Here is a 19735-nt window from a genome sequence, read left to right on the forward strand (position 1 = left end):
AAATTATCCCAAAATTTTCGAGAAGAACTGCTTCGTGGTTTTTGAAAAAAATCCATTTATACTGCATCGATCTCCATGGAAAAATCGGTACATGTTCCTCAAGTACGAGACAATGCGCCCTAAGATTTTCGAGAAGAACTGCTTCGTGGTTTTTGAAAAAAAAATCCATTTATACTGCATCGATCTCGATGGAAAAATCGCTTCATGTTCCTCAAGTACGAGACAATGTACCCCAAAATTTTCCAAAAGAACTGCATCGTTGTTTTTGGCGTTGAGTGGCGTGTGTTTTACATTGTTGAATTCTTCAACTCTTCTATAAATTTACGAAATGGTTTGAACGACGATACACGGAAAGGTTTGATCTGAAGAGGGAGACGCCACGAACGATTCGGCGTCGGTGTTACGGCACCGGTGTACGCCACGGTAGTCATTACATGAATTAAATAATACTCGGTATAATTATTTGGAAAGTTTACGGGCGAGATGTATGGGTCGGCTCCGGAGCCCAGAGGCTTTTAATTACAAGCGGCTGCGAATGCTTCACGAGGATTACGCGTTCGTTGCGGATCCCCCCCGGAGTAATTAGCCGATGTTTAGAAAGCCGATGTCTATCGATGACGCTTCGTTTCTGGGACGAACGTTTAGTGAAACCGGAATCGTCTCCCATTGTTCACCTGGGAATTTGATTCGATGGCGGCGGCCAACGCCGCTACGGTAAACCTGTAATGAATTAAAATTGCCGGTTACACGGGCTGCCTCCGTGTAAACACAAAGCATTGATTTAAACGCGGGGATTATTGTGATTACAACAATTTATTGTTCGGCCACCGATGGGGATGGGGAGTGATCAGTGCTGAGAGACACTCGCAGCGCCAGCTTGCTGCGATGCTACCGAAGCTATCTTCGGCCGTGAACTGTTGGCGTCATCTTGCGAGGAACGACCACACTTAATCAGACTCGCTGCGATTCTTCGTGGTTCTGGGTTACCGGTTGAAAAGGTTCTTCTGATTGGGACGGTGAGTTCAGGAACTACGTCAATACGCAACATAAAATTACACAATGTTATAACAATTTGAGAAAAGTGGGAAAATTGCCCAATTCGAAATTGATTCGATTCTAAAGGGCCACTTCGAATTTAAAATATGTTCCCGTAGGAATTTTTAAACTTTTCAGGGCTTAAATTAAAGCTGAAAGATTACACTATACGATAGAGTGAATGAGATTCAAGAAAAAATTTGATATGTCGAAAAATGAACAATCCTGACCGATAACTCGAACGAAATTGTCTCGATTTTAAGGGGATCTTTCACGTTGATTTAAAAATGTGTTCCCGTAGGAATATTTAAACTTTCGAGTGCTCAAATTAAAGCTAAAAGATTGTACTGTAAGATAGGATTGCTGAGATTTAAGAGAAAATACGATATCACGTCGAGAAATGAACAATCCCGACCAATATAACTCGGACGAAATTATCTCGATTTTAAGGAGATCATTCATGTTGATTTTAAAATGTCTTCCCGTAGGAATATTTAAACTTTCGAGGGCTTAAATTAAAGCTGGAAGAACGCATTTTACGATAAGTCCATTTGAACTTACAGGAAAATCGATATCGGAACGGAAATAAATGATTTTGGAACAAAATCTGTCTACGAAGAAGGTCATATAGAATCAATTATCATTAATTACGAAGTCCGTAAATTATGCAAGTGTTCAAGTGTGAAGTATGTATTTATCGACAGTAGATGAACGCCTGTTATCCCCGGAAGGGCCTGCATAAAGTGATACCAGTGTGATAACTCCTCTGCGAGGCATTCCACCCGCGCATCGGCCAACACGTGTTGGAAATGATCATGTGGCTCGTCTAAGCTCTGCCCCCTCATTATCATAACCGCTTCTTGAGTACTAATCCGAAGTCAGTTCTAACAAGAAAACCTGGTCGTGATGTCCTCGGGGGCGAGACGCTAGAGGAATGACGTGAAAACACGACATACAAGTCCTTTCACGCCAAATTTCTCAGTACAGGAAGTTGAATTATTCATTTTCGATAACTATCAGTCGAGTAAGTACTCTTCTGTAATCTAACTCGCTGTTTTCTACATTGTTACACATTATAAACCAATTCTAGTAACACGAAGAAGCACTGGTCCTCTATTTTCTGATAATTGGTACTAGGCTCCAACTACGTCCATTTTCATTCTTTCTAACCCTCATACACAACTTTCTTCTACAGCCCTTGTCATTAAAAAATAGTTACACCTTTACTTCCTAGTTTACATCGAGTAGTTTCGCTTACAGTATCGCGTTAAAAACAAAATTGAATTTTAAGATTTATTTCACGTGTGGGGGTTAAAATTGTGCATTTTATTTATTGAATTTTTAGAGGACACTATGGTAAAAATGGACTACCCAGCCGCGGTTTATTTAGTCACCAGTTACCAAGGCACTTGTCCGAAGAAAAGGGGTGCTCCGTCCAGGCGAAACATTCGATGCACGATCGCATTATTATATGACCCCTTTCGCGTCACATTTTTTTCGCATGCTACCTGGGATCGATAATCAGCAATTATGCAAGACACGGCAGTCATGGCGTGCGTACGCATATACACGCCGACCAACATCTAGGAAAATTATCTTCCACATGACAGGCCGCTGCAATTGGGGAACTGCAATTTCGTGATAGCGCGGCTCTTCTGAAGGCTGACATCGAACACCCTAGTCCGTTCCTCGCGACATGTGCTCTCTGCAACCCCCTGTTAGCAGGTGAGCAGTCATTCTCACAAATATTATTGAAATCAGCTGCCGGGGACACAGGTCAATTTTCAAAATTCACAAAACAGCCCGTCGAATCGAATGCTGAGGTGTACGCCTGGTAATTGGTAGAATTCGAGGTCGGATAATTAATATTAGTTGAAAAAGAAAGAGTCTATGTACAGATTGTAAAGAAATGTTTCGTCTTGGTTTGGAAACAGACTTGGTGTGAAAAAGATTGGTAGAAATCGAGGTCGGATAATTAATATTAGTTGAAAAAGAAAGAGTCCATGTACAAATTGTAAAGAAATATTTGGTCTTGTTTGCCATAGCCATATTTTACATCTGCGGATCGATAAAGATCCGTAAAAAGTTTCCGCAAAATTGTCCTTGATCTTGAATTTCAAGCTAAAGCTCTTTTTATTGTACAAAGAAATTTGACTTAATAATACTAAATCATAAGGAGGTGAGCAATAGATAGAAAGAGACCCACGCCATTTCTGTCTCGATGCACAAGGAACCCCTCCGTTTCCTTCGTGTTTTTATTTTCAAAATTCATATCTTATAAGAAAATTACCGAAACATATGCGACACTGCACCTGCTCGAACTCGGAACAAGACGAACGGTTTCCATTATTCGAAATTAGAGAGAAATTATCCGGTGTGTTGCGAGACATGTGTTTAATGCGAGGATACAGAGGGGAGACCAATACACACAAAAAAAAGGTGCGCGTCTCGTATTTACATGTTTATTGTTCTCGATATTTTTCCCAACACCTTACATCGGAAATAGAGTACAAGTATATTCTTGAACGTGGCAGCGCAGCGACGCTCAGTTTATGCTAATTGCCCTGCGAATCCATGGCCTCGTTCCCCGTTCTCTTGCTTCGCTTCCATATCTCGTTGTCGATGCTGCAAAAATCAAAGTATTGTTGGATGAAACGTTGCTTTATCGCTCAAATCATTTTCAAGTGATTGTTCAAAAGTTACATGTGTCTCTAACAAAGTAATCGATCAAGAATTATATAAACTTTTAAGCTGTACCGATGTGACGAGTCCCTAACATTCGATCAAGAAATCCTTCGAATGATTCATTTGCAAATTATTGGAAATAAATTAATTTTTCTGCAAATGTACACTGTGAGATATGTTTAATATGTTCGTCATCAGCATTCATAGCATAAAATTTTAAGCTATACCGATGTGACGAGTTCCTAACATTCGATCAAGAAATCATTTGAATGATTCATTTGCAAATTATTAGAAATAAATTAATTTTTATGAAAATTTACACTCTGAGACATGTTTAATATGTTCGTCATTCACAGTTGCAATATTCTATCAAATGTTAGCGCGTCTTCTTATAAAACGTCAACAAGGATATCGTCATCGAACAATTAGAAATTCTAATCCTAATAAATTCTAATGTTATAATTTGTTTTGTCAACTTACTCGTCTGCTTGGTCAGAGTAGCCTGCCAAAGTTCGCCATAGTTTCAGCGAGCCCCCTATTCGCAGCGGAAAGTCTTGCCAAGTCTGAGCATCTGTAACAATAGGAATAATCTTGAAAAACTTGATTAACGTGCCAATTTGATTTGAATTGTTTGCGAGATATTGAACGATGTAAAATATTAAAAATATCCAAATTGTTTACCGTCAGCCGGTGGATAATCCATGCGTCTCTTTATGGGCCCAGAGAAAGGATCCTCGTTACCGTAAGATGACCAAGCTTCAGGCTAGCAAAATTTCATTTTAATTTAACAATGTTCTGAGGAACGTTTCTGTCTAATTTGTATCAATTAAAAGCACCTGTGATCCAGTGTGGCCCTCGTGTTTAGCTATATTCTTTTGAGACTTGAGGAGCAGGTCCTCGTAGCCGTCGCTCCGACCCACACGAGGAATGTTCTTCGCAATTTTCAAAAAGAACGCTGGCACTTCGTCGGCTTTGGTAGCGTTTTGCGAAATCAGCATCGCGAATGCCCCGACTAGAACCACTGGAACATAATTCGTGAAAAATAAAGAATCTTTCTCGTCATGCACGTCTTCAAGAACAAATTAATATTTATTAAAGCATTTATAAAAACAGATGAAGTTACACATTCACTTCACTTGCACAGCTATTCTTTCCGGAAAAATGTATGCTTGGGAGGCCGACATAAAACATTCTAATAATTATAATTATTTATGAAGAAATTGGCTGGGGTGAAATATAAATTAGGATGTTTTCAATATAAAAAATTTATTCAGGGATGAAGTGAATTTTTATTTAACTCCCGCCGGCCATAATCGTTTTAAAATATTTTTACTTTGCATAAAGATCCGCAGTCTAATAATTACAAAAATCAAAAACTGGTCAAAGTCAAAATTAAAAAAAAAGAGTTTATCAGTCACAATATTTTAAACACCTATGAAGAAATTGGCTGGGTGAAATATAAAATAGAATGTTTTTAATATAAAAAAATATATAAATTAGTATGTTTCCAATATAAAAAATTTATTAAGGGATGAAGTGAATTTCTCTTTAACTCCCGCCGGCCATAATCGTTTTAAAATATTTTTACTTTGCATAAAGATCCGCAGTTTAATAATAACAAAAATCAAAAAGTGGTCCAACATAAGTCAAAATATAAAAAAGAATGAATTTATTAGTTATTTTACATCACATTATTTTAAACTAAATGAATTCAATGTAATTTTTACGATATTGTCAAAAATGAACCGTTGCATGAACCGAATATATTTAGTGGTAATATCCTTTTCCTTTAAATATCTCGAAACAAGAAATATTGGGTTGGCAAGAAAGTAATTTCGGTATTTTAAGGTGAACTGAAACCCAATTTTTCTATTCAAACAATGAACTTTAATCAGTGGGATATTTTCCATTTTATTCGATGATCTTTTCCCATTTTTCTGGCAGCTTTATAATTTCGCGCTCGTAAAACTTTAAAATGTTCCCGAAATTGGGTTTTATTTCACCTTAGAATACCAAAATCACTTTCTTGCCAATTGTATATGAATTAAATCATACTTTCATAATTATGCGCAGATAATAGCTCACAGAAATTAATTTCAAAGTACAAAGGACACCGATCACTACCACAAATCTCCATCAAACGATGACAGCTATAGAACAACGAATAAAAATAGGAAAGCAGAGAATGGACTCACCGCTGAAGAAGAAGCTCCGTCCGCACACAGAAGACCGCAGAAGCAACATGTTCCTCTCCGAATTGGATCTGCAACCGATTGAACCACCGTTCAGTGTCCCGAGCATTCGTTTCCAAAAGGAAACAACGAACGCAACGATTTTAGGTTTATCCGACGGTTAGATCGTCTCGATGGACCATCGCCATCCCCGCGGGAGATAGATCTACGATCGACAGCGGGCAAACTCGCGACTGACACGCGTCCCACGACTGTATGGGGTGAACTGCGCGATTTTCATAGGACTTCTTCCATTATAGCGGAGAGTGGACAGAATACTTGAAGATCGTGGGCGAAGGAGCTCAAACGTGGAAGCCCGGACGCATTTAAATATTCCGGATGTTTGCACGGGCATTCAGGATCACGCGTGAAAACCCGGCCTCCGAACGAGCATAAACGCCTTTAAAAACAACGAAAACTCGGCCACAATCCCGTTCCAGCTTTTTAATTTACAATTATTCAAACGATAAAAATGTTTTCGTACGAAATGATTGCATAGGTATCTTTAGTACAGCACAAAGTATAAATAAAATCAATCTTGTCATTTTTATCAGGGAACATGTACCAGTTAGTGTTAAGAACGACTCAAGTACCGAGAAAATTAGGCTCGACGTTACCGTTTTCTTAACAATCATCAAAATGACGGGTTCTTGTATTTTTAACCCCTTGCCCTACAATATCGTGTCAGACTCGCGATGAAGATTTTGATCGGACTCTAATAAATATGTGTGTTATTAATTTTCTACAAACCGAGATGAAATTCTATTTTGGTTTCGTTAATGTATAGTTATTGGAGAACATGTAGGCATACAATAGATATCAATTTTCTCCTTCTTTAGGAAATTACGAACTACAAAGAAAGTTCTAATCACTGAAACCGTAAAATAAATCGTAGGGCAAGGGGTTAATTTACGATTATTGTAATAATGCATCCTTAAAATTCAGTGCTTCAGTGTTAAACTGGGGAAGAATATTATTCAATCGGTACACACGAATTTTTAGTACGACAGATGTTTTGTGAAAATATTTTACAGGGATCTTTTATTTATTTTATCCACAATTTTCATGTGAATGTTCGATGATATAAAAAGATAAGTGTGGAATATTCTGAAGTGTATCTTCTTTTATTGCGTGTATGCTTGGGTACAGGTTACGCGTGTAAAGGAAGCCAGATAATGTAAACCGGAGAAAATTGAAACACGGTTTCTCAGCTCGTGTGCTCTACTCACCTTCCTGTTTGCTCACGATACACTGACGCCGCATCCTGCCTCTGTTTCCTATTTATCATTGAATCGACGATTAATTAAGTATTTCGCTCGTGTCCATCCTTTGAATCGGGAGCTTGTTCGCTCCCCCATTTTTCGGAATTAATTTGTCGTTGAGCGGGCGTTGTTGGGAAATTTTTGTCCGGCGAGTTTTGGAATCGTTTTGCATGATCTGGATAAAGTATTTGACAGTAGATGTGATTAAGAGAGTTTATAGTTGATTTTTAGTATTGATCGATTGATTGATTTGATATCGATGTTATTAGTGTAAAAATTTCAGAGTTTTCAACGACATTTTTTTGGGAGTCTCGGCTAAGAAATTATGTCAAAGTTGTATGGTGATTATATAGAATTTATTAAGTGTAAATTTTTGATGAAAGTGACAATTGTTGTACCCCCTCATTTATTATGAAATGGTTTTTGGGTTACGCGCTGCAAGCATTATAACCCTTATCCGGGTAGGTGAATGAAACGTGCCTTCCATATCAAACTGTTCGATCTGCATTTCAGATATCGAAAGAAGTTTCATTGAACTTCTGCTCGCTACGAAAATGATTTTATTTCCAGAATTCCTCTGCGAAAATCGCTTATTTTTCACATTAACTATTTACAGTTACTCGAATTAATACTCGGACGCTCTATAAAATAGACGATAACTTTTTTAATATTGTACTATACGATTTGAACATTTTTGGGAAGCTAGAGCAATTAGTTTACTACAGGATGTGAAAAGAAATTTTTTCAAAAATTGGAATCCATTCAAATTGTAGAAATAATACTAAAAGTTGAATTTTACAACTTTTTTATGTGGGCCTATATTGAAAATTTCAAAAGTACGTTTTGTAGGTCTGCGTCAATTATATCCACAACTTCAAAAGAAATCTTTTTAAATCTAATCTTAATGAAATTGTTGCATATTGCTTTACTAGAAATGATATTTTGGTTTACGATTAAAATTGCTATTGAAATATTTATTAAAAAATCTTTATAATTCTGATCTTAAAAGAACTTATTGCATTACTTTACTCGAAATGATTTTTTGGTTTATCCATGGTTGGTTTGTCCATATGAATTACTAATTCTTAAAAACTACGGAACAGTCCTGTTTCACTTGTTAGTAATGTTTCAAAATTAAGTGGAACAAAAATACTGAAAATAAAACGACTCAACACTAATCATAAACATTAAAGAGTCCTTATGTGAGGAGGGGGATTGCTTATATCTATTTCAAAGTAAATAATTGTGGTCAATTGATTTTAGAAAATCCTTGCATTTTATTGTATGAGAATCGTACAGTTTAGAATTGATTAATCGAAGCCTCAGACGAGCGTTTTCGTAAGGACAAGTGATTTGGACGATGCGACGAGCCTCAGAACACCTAATCGATAAGTAAGAAACTTGCGAAGCTCGGTTGACATATTATTAAACGTTGATAAGGCGGATAAGCAGCATTGATAATATACGAAGTGAATCCTGGTGGGTTTAGTATCCTCAGTTGGTGAGCTGGCGGGCCTCCCACGCATTGCATGTCTCGACTACGGTCTCGCAGATCGATGACAAGACTCGGTTGGTTATTTCGTAATCTGCACAATAATTCAGCAAATTAGTAAGGAGCTACAATTAGTACACTCACAAACAATATTGTAAATCACAGTATAGAACCGTAAATAACAGAATCGTTGTCAAAAGTAACATTAAAATGATTTAATAGAGACTTTAATATTTCTTAGAATTTTAGACAGTAAAAAGATTGTGAAACAGACGAGTTCACCTTAAAATGATTGAACAGAGTAGTAGTACTTCATCAAATGAACAAAAACGAAGTACAGAAATAAGAACCTACCCCTAAATGATTTGATAGAGACGTAAATACACTTCTTAGAATTTTATACAGTAAAAAGATTGTGTGAAACAGACGAGTACATCTTGAAATGATTGAACAGAGTAGTAAAGTTCATAAAATTTGAAACAACGAAAACGATGTACAGAAATATGAATCTACCCTTAAACGATTTGATAGAGACGTAAATGTACTTCTTAGAATTTTAGATAGTAAAAAGATTGTGAAACAGACGAGTACACCTTAAAATGGTTGAACAGAGTAGTAGTACTTCATAAAATTTGAAACAACGAAAACGAAGTAAAGAAACATGAATCTTCCCTTAAGAGATTTCATAGATTCGTAAATGTACTTAGAATTTTAGACGGTGAGAACATTGCACGAAAAACGTGAACACATCTTAAAATATTTTGATAGAGGTCTAGAAGTGTCTCGTAAAATTTCAGACTTTGGAAACAGTGAACAAGTTATGAACTAGCAGATTACAAACTACAATGCGTGTAAAACGTCTGATTAAAATCGAAATAATTGCAGCGGAGTTTACAAAATTTCCTGAACGGTTAATCAAAATTTGATACTTACTTGTTTCGGCGATGGATCGCTTGCCGAAGATACTTCCATTGAAAGGCGGCTTCCTGTAAGCTGCGTCCACAGCGATTGAGAGAACAGCCAGGATGGCGAGGAGTGCGAAGACAATACGGGTGGACACCATTTTGATGATTTTGGTTTTGGTTTGCTTGGAATGATACAAGAATTGCAATGATTATACCAGAATGAAACAGCGTGACAAAGAATACAAACAATCCCTATGTCTCTAGACTTCGACGCAAAAGGAGCTGGAGAGTTTACGATGAACGTGACCGACTTACTTACAAGATACGTAGAGACTTGTGCGGTAGTTGATGAAAGAATGTTGCAAACAAGGCAAAAGTCTCGAGCTTTTATACTCGAGGAAACAGCGAAAGACAAATGTCGCCGTCAAAGACAGACGGGTCGCATTATTCGCAACTGTGCCCGTCAGGAAGCTCGTCTAACATTGAATCGATCCCTCGAAATGTGAGAATTCTTTATAGTAAACGATAATGCTGGACGTTCTTCGCAGATGTGCAAACCGGAGGAAAGACGCGAATAAAGAAAATGATTCTACAAGGAATATTTCGATGAAGTATGTGACTCGGATGAGATACCTGAAGCTGAGATGTCTTCTCCAAGGAAAGGATGAACTTGTTCTGTTGTCTCTGGAAGAAGGATCAGCTTTTATAAGAAGCCGACCGCGGTTCTCTATACGTGGTGCGGCATTGTTACACACGTGACAAGCTATCAGGAACGGTAATTAAATGAGAGGTAGTTCTGATTGACTTTTGTCCCTGGAGAAATCACGATCCATCAAGGAAAAGGGTGTCTAAAGCATGACATAGCTGGACGCTAGAGATCTTTGTACTTGCTTGTAAAAAGTTATTTGTTACTAGCTGTACCTGGCTCAGTCTGGTTAAATTCAAATATAAACTATTTAGTATAGCGTGTGTTGCTTTTACAGAAAAAAAGAATGTTTTTACCTGTCACAGGTGTAAGTTCTCAGTTGATGCCACAAACAGACAGACAGACGCGATTTTATCGTATACCATTTTTACCATATTTTACCGTCTTGACCATATTTCCGCTTCTAACTTCTGTAAAACTGTTGGACTCATTTTGTAGACCTTCGCACGCTAAGTAAGCCTGTTTGCCCAAAACTTATTTTCGACAAACGGTTCAAAAGTTACAGCCGAAAATATCTTAAAGCAAAACTAACAATATTTTCGAGTTTATATCGTTTTTTGCATGACCCCTTAGCTCGCATCAGAGAAAAAAGTGTCAAAAATGAAAGTTGTAGAGAATTAAATTTCCAATCGCCAAGGTGGTCTCAGATTTTTCCTAAAATCTACCGTTGAAAAGCTACAGCTGTTTAAATAGTCGGTAAACCAAAAAGTTTAAGAAAAACGCACACTTTTTGTGTTGCAACTCCTAAACTATGCAACCTACAGAATCGGATCAGTGACCATTTAAAAGAACTCGGCGAGCTCAATCTAATGGGTACCTCAAATTGAATATTGGTGCTACCAGTCAAAAGTTATAAGCAGAAACGTGCCCAAAAGAGAGCGGAAAAGTCGTCTCTGGTCAATAATGATGTCACAACTTTTGAACGAATGGATTTTTTCGAATGCGAATGGTCCTGAAACCTTCCCGAAGGAACGCTGCGTCTAATGGCTCAAACCCCAGCTTTCTACGTTCAGCCGTTTCAGAGATTTTATATTATGAACGAACAAACATTTACATTTTTATTTATATAGATAGATCGATAGATAGAAAATTAACGCGCGGATATGTTTATGCAATTTTCAATTTTTGTAGACGACTTTTAAGAGAAAGTGCGATAAAATAGAATTTTATTTCCAGTGATAGCAGCATTTGCAGATATGAAAAAAATAAAAATTGTACTAAATTCTGTGAAATTTTACGATCTACTCTTTTTTGGCAATTTTCGGAAGTCATAAATGCATAAAGATCCCCAGTCTAGTTATATTAGGTTGGTAACTAAATTCGCGACCTTTTGTTTCGTCATTCTTTTATTGTATCATTTTAACTCCATTCAGTGACCATTCCTTTTGAACTGTGTATCATTGGAAAGCTCTGACATTTCCTTTAATTTGATATAAAAAATACTCGTTTTTAAAATATATATATAAGTGAATGTTTGAGAAAATGTGGAGGTCGCGAACTTAGTTGCCAACCTAATAATATGTTTAATGAGTAATAAATATCACTCGATTACATTCGGTATACGATCGTGGGATAATCTTTCTGATGCTCGATCTAATTGACTCGATTTTGGGAAGATTCGTCGAGTCTGTTTTAGAGTGCATTAATTGTAGGAATTGTAGAACGTTTGAGGGCTTAAATTAAACGTAAATAATGATTACGGAGTCTTATTGAAAAATCTATGAAACTCAACCGTCAGCACGGTCAAGTTTGACTCGATCGTGAATAGATACTTGGAGCCAATTTTTCAATGCATTCCTGTAGGAATTTTGGAACGTTGGAGGGTTCAAATTAAAGGAATATGATTGCATATTGTGATAGGGGCATTTAGGTTTAATTGACTTCATGAAATCTGCATTCAGCGTCATTGCTCGTATCGGCAAAAAGCTCAAATTGTTAGACGAATGTCAGTGGCGTCATCTGTGACAAAACCGTGGAACTCGTTTCTGTACCACAGGCACCGACGAGATGTGACGCAACCATATCGATTACCGTCAAGTGTTTAAATTCTCCGCCGAACGTTTCAAACGATGTTTTGGTGTTGGTTTTTAAGGTTTAACCACAGACGAGATATAGGAATAGACCACCTTATGGGACTTGGTGTCCGCAGGAATCTGTACTACCGAACCTTAAAATTCCAGTGATAGCAAAAACACCGACCAGATACTATTAAAGACTGCTAGCCTTATGGAAGATCGTGTCACTCGAAAAGTATGGTGTTTTCTTACGCCATCTAGGATGGATTCTGGCTGGAGTAAAAAACAAAAGGCCATCGACATGATTTCGTCGGAGCAGAAGGCTACTGAGGAGATTCTCATCGGTGAGAAGGAAAATCGTCACGGAACCATATTGATCATCATGAATTGTCTCATTCTGTACCGAGCAGATATTTCAGACGATGTTGGTTTCAATATTAAAAGCAAAACTCAAGGACAAAAAATTCCTAGAAATATTGAAGCATAATGTTAGGAAAATCAACAATTCCTATTTCAAATTTTATATGAGATACCTCAATTTTTGTGTGTGTGTGTAATTTCAAAATATTTCATAAACGAGAGAATTATTACCTTACACTTTTTTTATACATGAATGTTCCAAGAATTGATCTGTGAGAACAGAAATATGATGAAAACACTTTACTGTAAAAAATTAGATGGCAAGGTGGTCGAGGGAGTATCACCGATGAGTATCTCTCCATCGTTAACGCGTTTACCAGCGCAGCTCGTCTATGCTACCAGTTGCAACGTTCTGCCGCTACGAGGAATGTCGGTAAATTTTTATTTTACAGAATAAATGATTCTTCAAAAATCTGCACACAAAGAACGAGACACGTGAAATGGAACCACAATCACTAGATTTCAGATAATGGACTTATGATAAACAAGAGTAGGTGAAATATATAGTAGAAGAAACATCATATGAATTTAATATTACGAGTACGTTATTAACAACCTATTGAAATTATTTAGAGAGAAAATCAATTTTTATGTAACTCCCTCTTCTTGTAATTGAATATTTCCCTCTAACAATCACAATACGAGATATGAGCCATATCAACATTGCCAAAACACAATGGCCAAAACACAATATTGATTTCATTACTTCAAAATTGCAAACCGATTAAAGTTTGTCAATATTTAATAATTGATAAGGCGATAAATTAATTGCACTTACTATATATCTCCTGTATGCAAAGTACAGCTATCCAATGCGATTGCAGCTGCAAGTAACACGATGCGTTAATAAAAATATGATTTATTAAGTACACAGTTCATACACTCTATTATCATACATGACACGTGCATCTATCATTTCTATGTTCTACAATTTACAATTAAATTTGGTATCGATCCAATGAAAGTGCACCAACACAATTGATTACGTACGACACATCAGTTTATTTACCGTATGACAAAACATAAAGTTAGTATCGGTTGCTTATATCATGTTATATTAATTATGTACACAATTTACAATCATTAACGTAAATAGTACAAAGTTTACAAGATCAACAAAGACATCAGCATAGCAATTTTCTGGCTGGTGAAGGTTTGATTATGAACGTGCTCACCAGCAAACAACCACACACGCTCCTTACACACTATAAGTAGAATGATACATCGTCAAGATAACAATTATTAAAATCCATAGATTTATTCGTAAGCTTAGAAACTGGTACCCCGTTTCGACTCCTCGATACGATACACATTATAATATAATTACACGTAGAAATATTTACAAAGCACTTAGAACTATAGCCCAGATAATAATCTGCTCGAGTCTTTCGCGCACTTTTGACAAGTTTCAGTGGTGATTTCGATGCAGTCTCCGTTTCGATTCCCCTGTATTTTATGTGTATATGTATATATCGTCGAAATCAATGGGGGATTCCCATCGAAGAAGCTTCGTCCAGACGGATGCACAGTCAAAAGTGAGCGAGAAACATGGTTACATCGCGCAGGCATTCTACAATCTACGTCTTATTGTCGCGTCACAACGTTTTTTGAACGGCACACTAGAAATAAACGAACGCAGCATCGCGCGAGGACCATGACCGACCATCTCTCTCGTTCACCTAATCACATCAATCCCCTCGTCGCGATCGTCAGTGTCCAACTAATCGCTTAAACAATAACTAGTACTCGCATTGTTGCCCTAGTCGCGTGTTGCACGCGCAGCAAATAACCTACCAAATGGAAGACATGGATTTTGTTCCTCTTATCCTAATCTTAATCGTACGGTTTATTCAACATCTACGGATATCAATGCGACTCATACAATAATTTACAATAGACATTTACTCGACATTTCGATTCTCTTCGTTTCTACTTCGTTGTACGTACAAATGAAAACTTTCATTCCATCGTGCACCGACATCCGTAGCCTAACTTTTGAGTACATCGTGGGGAGTCGTGTGAATCCTAGTTTTTTAGTATGATACAGTACAGTTTCAACCCCTGAGACTTCGCGTTTCCTCGTGGTTAGATCAATTCAGCCAAACTTAGCTTCAAACTCGTTCAATGATACAACGATTGTGCTTAGAAAAGTAATCCAGGATTACTAGACTGATTATTATTTTGTGTAGGTGAAATTTCAAACGAAAAAGGAGTTGAAGAATATCCACATGCAATGTTCAACTTATTAAAATTTTTAACGAAAGGAAAAGTCTAAAGATCCACAGTCTAACACAACAAATTTTATGGAGAAGATGAAAATAAGGGAAGAAACGTTCCCGAATAAGTTTTAACTGAAAAATCATGTTAAAAATTCATTTACGGATTGGCTGGTGCTTCGTTCATTATAAACGGAAGAGAAAATCTCGCAGTTGATGAAAACAACGTCCATGTTGCATAAAGATCCACAGTCTATTCGTGACACAAAGAAATTTTATGGAGAAGATGAAAACGAGGGAAGAAAACGTTCCCGAACAAGCTTTGACTGAAAAATCATGTTGAAAATTCGTTTACGGATTGGTTGGTGCTTCCGGTACGAAGATCTGAGAGGCCATGCGCGACATCTCAGGGATCAAGGAACTAGACGCAGACCACGTCGACGCACGTTCAACGTCGCGTCGCGTTTCCCGTATAAATATCAATTTATTGCATAATACACACATCGCACGTCGTTGTCCCGTTCACACGCCTCAACGCGGAAACAAAATCGCGGAATGGATTGAACAGCATGTTATCGAGTGGGCTCCGATGAATCTCCAAAGAAGATGCCCCGCCTTCGATAAGCCTTTCCTGAAGCTCGGAGCGCGTGAACCGGACCTAGCGTAGAGAGAACTCTTAAGCCTAAAAGCGGTTAAGCGTCTAACAGATAATCCCGACCATCTCGCGGAACGAAAAAATTTCCAATTGATCCTGTTATCGATACGCACGAGTCGCGGAATGATCGACAGGATCTTTAACGAGCGTTATCGCCGACATTGTCGTAGGTTGATCGATCGGGACACGGTTTCCAGAAACGACAAGGATCACCGAAACGTGGAAGACGGAGAAACAAAACGTGTTACCAATAAGACTTACGCTAGCGGCCTAATCTATGAGATATGTTAATTCGTGCCCGGAGTTCTTCGTCCATCTTCGTCCTCTTTAGGGGATGAGGTCACAGTTGCAGGCGCTACCACCGTGGCCATTGTCACACTGGGCCATGCACCACAAATCCCAGTCAACAGGCGAGTCTGTGGAGTCTGACTCATCGGGACTATCAGGATTCAAGTTGAAAGTCCCTTTAGGATCCAACCTCTCTCGGATCCCCAGGCGATCCACTTCGTTGTCACCAGCGAAATTCATTTTATCCTCCAGAGGAGTACTCTTCCAATCATTCAGAAGATCCGCCGGTACCTGGTCTCCTTTCACCAGAACGTTCAGCGAGAAGGACCTCCTCAACGAATGATGATCAACATCCTGGAGCAAAGTCTCGTAGAAGTTCCGGTTGTCTTCAAGGTCCCTGTCAGTCTTCCAGTCACAGTGGCAACCATGGTCTCTGATCAGGGATTGTCTGAAGACGCGACAGATCACCGAGCTGTCGTATTGCAGGCTGTTAGGGGAGCCAGGTTCACCGCACGGAATCAGACAAAGGCTGAGGAGCTGCTGCTGTGACGGCAACCGGCCTCCGCTCGACTGAAGGACGAACCTCCGGTAGTCGTGGCAGCCACTCGCCACACCAGTGATCATCTTCTGAGCAACGCAGAGACGAACGCATGCGTGCTCGACGGGATGCGCCCCGACGCCGGCCAACAGCGACGCCAGCAACACCCACCGAGGTAGAGGCGTCATCTGAAAGTGATGGCTAATCAATACCAGACCGAACGAGGAACTCCGCGTTCCGATAGTTCGCCGAGGACCCATCGGAGGGATTGGTTATGGCAATCGGGACATTCCTCGCGTTCGACTTCCCTCTACCCTTCCATCTACTGGGTGGCCTCGCTGTTCAGTGAAAATCGAATTCTCTTTTGGATCTACTGTAGAATGGGTTCTGGCTGATTCGGAGAAGTCGGACAAGTTAGAAAATCATGTGTTATATGCCTCCTAACTTACTATGACCTTATTTCTTACGTGGATGCACCGATCCACCCGCTAGGTGCAGTTGCACTTCGTTCTTTATGTGGTGAGGATTTGAACAATGTCTAACAAATATGAACGTTACGCGTTTCTTTCTAGATGGAATAAAATTTGATTCGTTTTTAAGCAATGTTTAAGCGTTAGAATAAATGTAGCCATACAAAAAATGTAAATTTTCTCTTCTACGACATTTTTGGGGTTAAAGACGTACCTGTCTTTCATCATTGTGACTGGAAAGAAAATGTTACGACAAGGGGTTCATACAATCCATTGTTTTTGGTAAATTTTTGTTATTCTGCGTTAAAAGTACTATTGATATATTCACGATAAAGATCGAAGCATTAATCGATTAAAACCGGAATCAAAGGAACACAACAAACATTTTTCCCACGAATCTTTGTCTTATTCTTTAGAAAGAATGTCAAGACTTTCCCTTCGATTTTCTTGAGAACTGAGCCACCTAGATGAAAGTATTACTGAACACTTCGTCTTCATTTTTCACCTTAAAGTACCACGATCACCGTATTCATCCTATCTTATGGGACACAGTGTATCCGTGAGCCTCGGCTGGCACGCGGAGCGAGAGTAATACCAGGATCTTGGTATCCGTTATCGGTTTCGGGTGCCGTGTGTCGATAACTGGCCTCTGCTTCGAGTTTGCTTGTGGAACGAAGCGTACAGGCCTCCTAAACTCCGCTATAAATTCCGCTAATTGTCGTCGAGCCTGTAGCTCTACCGGAAGTCTATTTTTATTTGGTTTCCAGTCACAATGCGTTCGCTACCAGCAAACTTCTCCTCTTTGTTCTTTCACAGAGCAAAGGAGGAGATTTACGTTTCGCGGTATGAAATCACGGGGACGAAAACGAATCAGAAATCCGATTTCCGGGGGCGAAGTTTACGGGAGAACTCGCGGATGAATACAGTTGCCTGATGCGGTGTTTTATTGCTTGATTCCCTTTCGGCCAGCGTTTTAATTAAAACGGCAGCTGCACGCACATAAATTACGCGCGGAGGCGTTCGCGCGATACACCAGTTGCTCGCCGATCCGGGAAAAATCCTCGACCGCCGCGGCGTATCGATAGTGAGCGCCTTTATGCGAACAGGAACTCTGGGACGTGTGCAGATAGGCAAAAGTATCAATGACTTCTTGAGATGTTGGTTTCTGCGCGGGTAAAGCATGAAGTGTGCACTGAATTTTATTGATTAGTAGTTGGTCAAGATTATAGACAACAGAAGCTTTATTTATAAATTTTGTTACAGATTTTTTAAGTACTCGGTTTCGAATGAATAAAATATGATTTACTAGAGTTTGTTGAATTTTGCTGCTTTTCAAGATGTTGGTATTTGTGCGGGTAAAGCATGAAGTGTGCAATAAATTTTATTAATTAGTACATGCTGAAGATGGACAAGAGAAACTTTGTTAAAAAATTTTATTAGTGATTTTTTAAGTACTCGGTTCCGAATGAATACAATGATTGATTTACTAGAATTGATTCAATTTTGATGCTTTTCAAGATGTTGGTTTCTGTGCGGATAAAGATTGAAGTGTGCACTGAGTTTTATTGGTTAGTATTTGTAGAAGATTATGGACAAGAGAAGCTTCGTTAAAAAATTTTCTTAGTGATTTTTAAAATGGTTCCATATGAATAACTAGAATGTATTGAATTTTTTGATACTTTCCAAGATGTTTATTTCCGTGTGGGTAAATGGGGGATGATGTGTGCACTGAATTTTATTAATTAGTACATGTTGAAGATTATGGACAAGAGAAACTTTGTTAAAAAATTTTATTAGTGATTTTTTAAGTACTTCGTTCCGAATGAATAAAATGATTGATTTACTAGAATTTATTGAATTTTGATGCTTTTCAAGATGTTGGTTTCTGTGCGGATAAAGATTGAAGTGTGCACTGAGTTTTATTGGTTAGTATTTGTAGAAGATTATGGACAAGAGAAGTTTCGTTAAAAAATTTTCTTAGTGATTTTTTAAATGGTTCCATATGAATAACTAGAATGTATTGAATTTTTTGATACTTTTCAAGATGTTTATTTCCGTGTGGGTAAATGGGGGATGATGTGTGCACTGAATTTTATTAATTAGTACATGTTGAAGATTATGGACAAGAGAAACTTCGTTAAAAAATTTTATTAGTGATTTTTAAGTACTCGATTCCGAATGAATAAAAAATGATTTACTAGAATTTATTGAATTTTGATGCTTTTCAAGATGTTGGTTTCCGAATGTTATTATTACTTGTCGAAGATTGTGGACAAGAGAAGTTTTATTAAAATATTTAATAGTGATTTTTTAAGTACTCGCTTCCGTACAAATAAAAGATGATTTATTAAAATTATGCACGAGAGTGTACTATTATGTACTATTGTGTATGTACTATTGCTTAATTCACAAGTATTTGAATGTATGCACACGACTCGCAGTTTCCTCGTATAGACGATTGACAAAGGGGCCAGCTCGATTGGCCTCATAAGTCGAAGTGTCTCCGGGATTGGTCTTTTATTTTCGCATTGAAAGAGACAGAGAGCGTTCGAACGTTGTTACAGAATGGTTGAATGTTGACTGTTACCTTTTGTCCGGATTTATTGTTCGGGATAGCGCTTCCGATCTGACCGCTTTGAGTTGATTGTGCAAAATGAACGGAGACGTACGGGCTACGCGCCGCGACTGTGCCTCGATTGTCTGATTACAGACAGCGTGTGTCGCATTAACTATCATTGGCTGTATCAACTGACACAGTCTGATTACATATAGACGTATCGGCGAAGCGTAATAAACGATAGCAATCTGCAAGCCTTT

General features: G+C 38.2%; 3 protein-coding genes across 4 annotated transcripts; all 3 read right to left on the reverse strand.

Annotated features, from left to right (window-relative positions):
- Window positions 1–3483: 3483 nt before the first annotated feature.
- On the reverse strand, window positions 3484–7234 carry Eth (ecdysis triggering hormone). Its single transcript, XM_076428638.1, has 6 exons — window positions 7181–7234; window positions 5916–5983; window positions 4557–4741; window positions 4402–4483; window positions 4201–4291; window positions 3484–3660 (listed from the first exon to the last, which is right to left on the reverse strand). Exons 2-6 carry the CDS (start codon window positions 5962–5964, stop codon window positions 3591–3593), a joined length of 477 nt encoding a protein of 158 aa, XP_076284753.1. The 5' UTR covers window positions 5965–5983; window positions 7181–7234; the 3' UTR covers window positions 3484–3590.
- Window positions 7235–8466: 1232 nt separating this feature from the next.
- Window positions 8467–10295, reverse strand: Sifa (neuropeptide SIFamide). Of its 2 annotated transcripts, none has more exons than XM_076428631.1 (3): window positions 10244–10295; window positions 9639–9792; window positions 8467–8799 (listed from the first exon to the last, which is right to left on the reverse strand). In XM_076428631.1, the coding sequence occupies exons 2-3, from the start codon at window positions 9766–9768 to the stop codon at window positions 8708–8710; spliced, it is 222 nt and encodes a 73-aa protein (XP_076284746.1). In that variant the 5' UTR covers window positions 9769–9792; window positions 10244–10295; the 3' UTR covers window positions 8467–8707. The 2 variants fall into 2 exon arrangements, with proteins under 2 accessions (XP_076284746.1, XP_076284747.1); XM_076428632.1 differs by lacking the exon at window positions 10244–10295 and adding an exon at window positions 9930–10079.
- A 3438-nt stretch (window positions 10296–13733) lies between these two features.
- On the reverse strand, window positions 13734–19651 carry LOC143211169 (uncharacterized). The gene is made up of 2 exons (XM_076428630.1): window positions 19506–19651; window positions 13734–16636 (listed from the first exon to the last, which is right to left on the reverse strand). Exon 2 carries the CDS (start codon window positions 16634–16636, stop codon window positions 15950–15952), a length of 687 nt encoding a protein of 228 aa, XP_076284745.1. The 5' UTR covers window positions 19506–19651; the 3' UTR covers window positions 13734–15949.
- Window positions 19652–19735: the final 84 nt, after the last annotated feature.

The sequence above is a fragment of the Lasioglossum baleicum genome, chromosome 8 (assembly GCF_051020765.1).
Source record: "Lasioglossum baleicum chromosome 8, iyLasBale1, whole genome shotgun sequence".
Taxonomy (NCBI): domain Eukaryota; kingdom Metazoa; phylum Arthropoda; class Insecta; order Hymenoptera; family Halictidae; genus Lasioglossum; species Lasioglossum baleicum.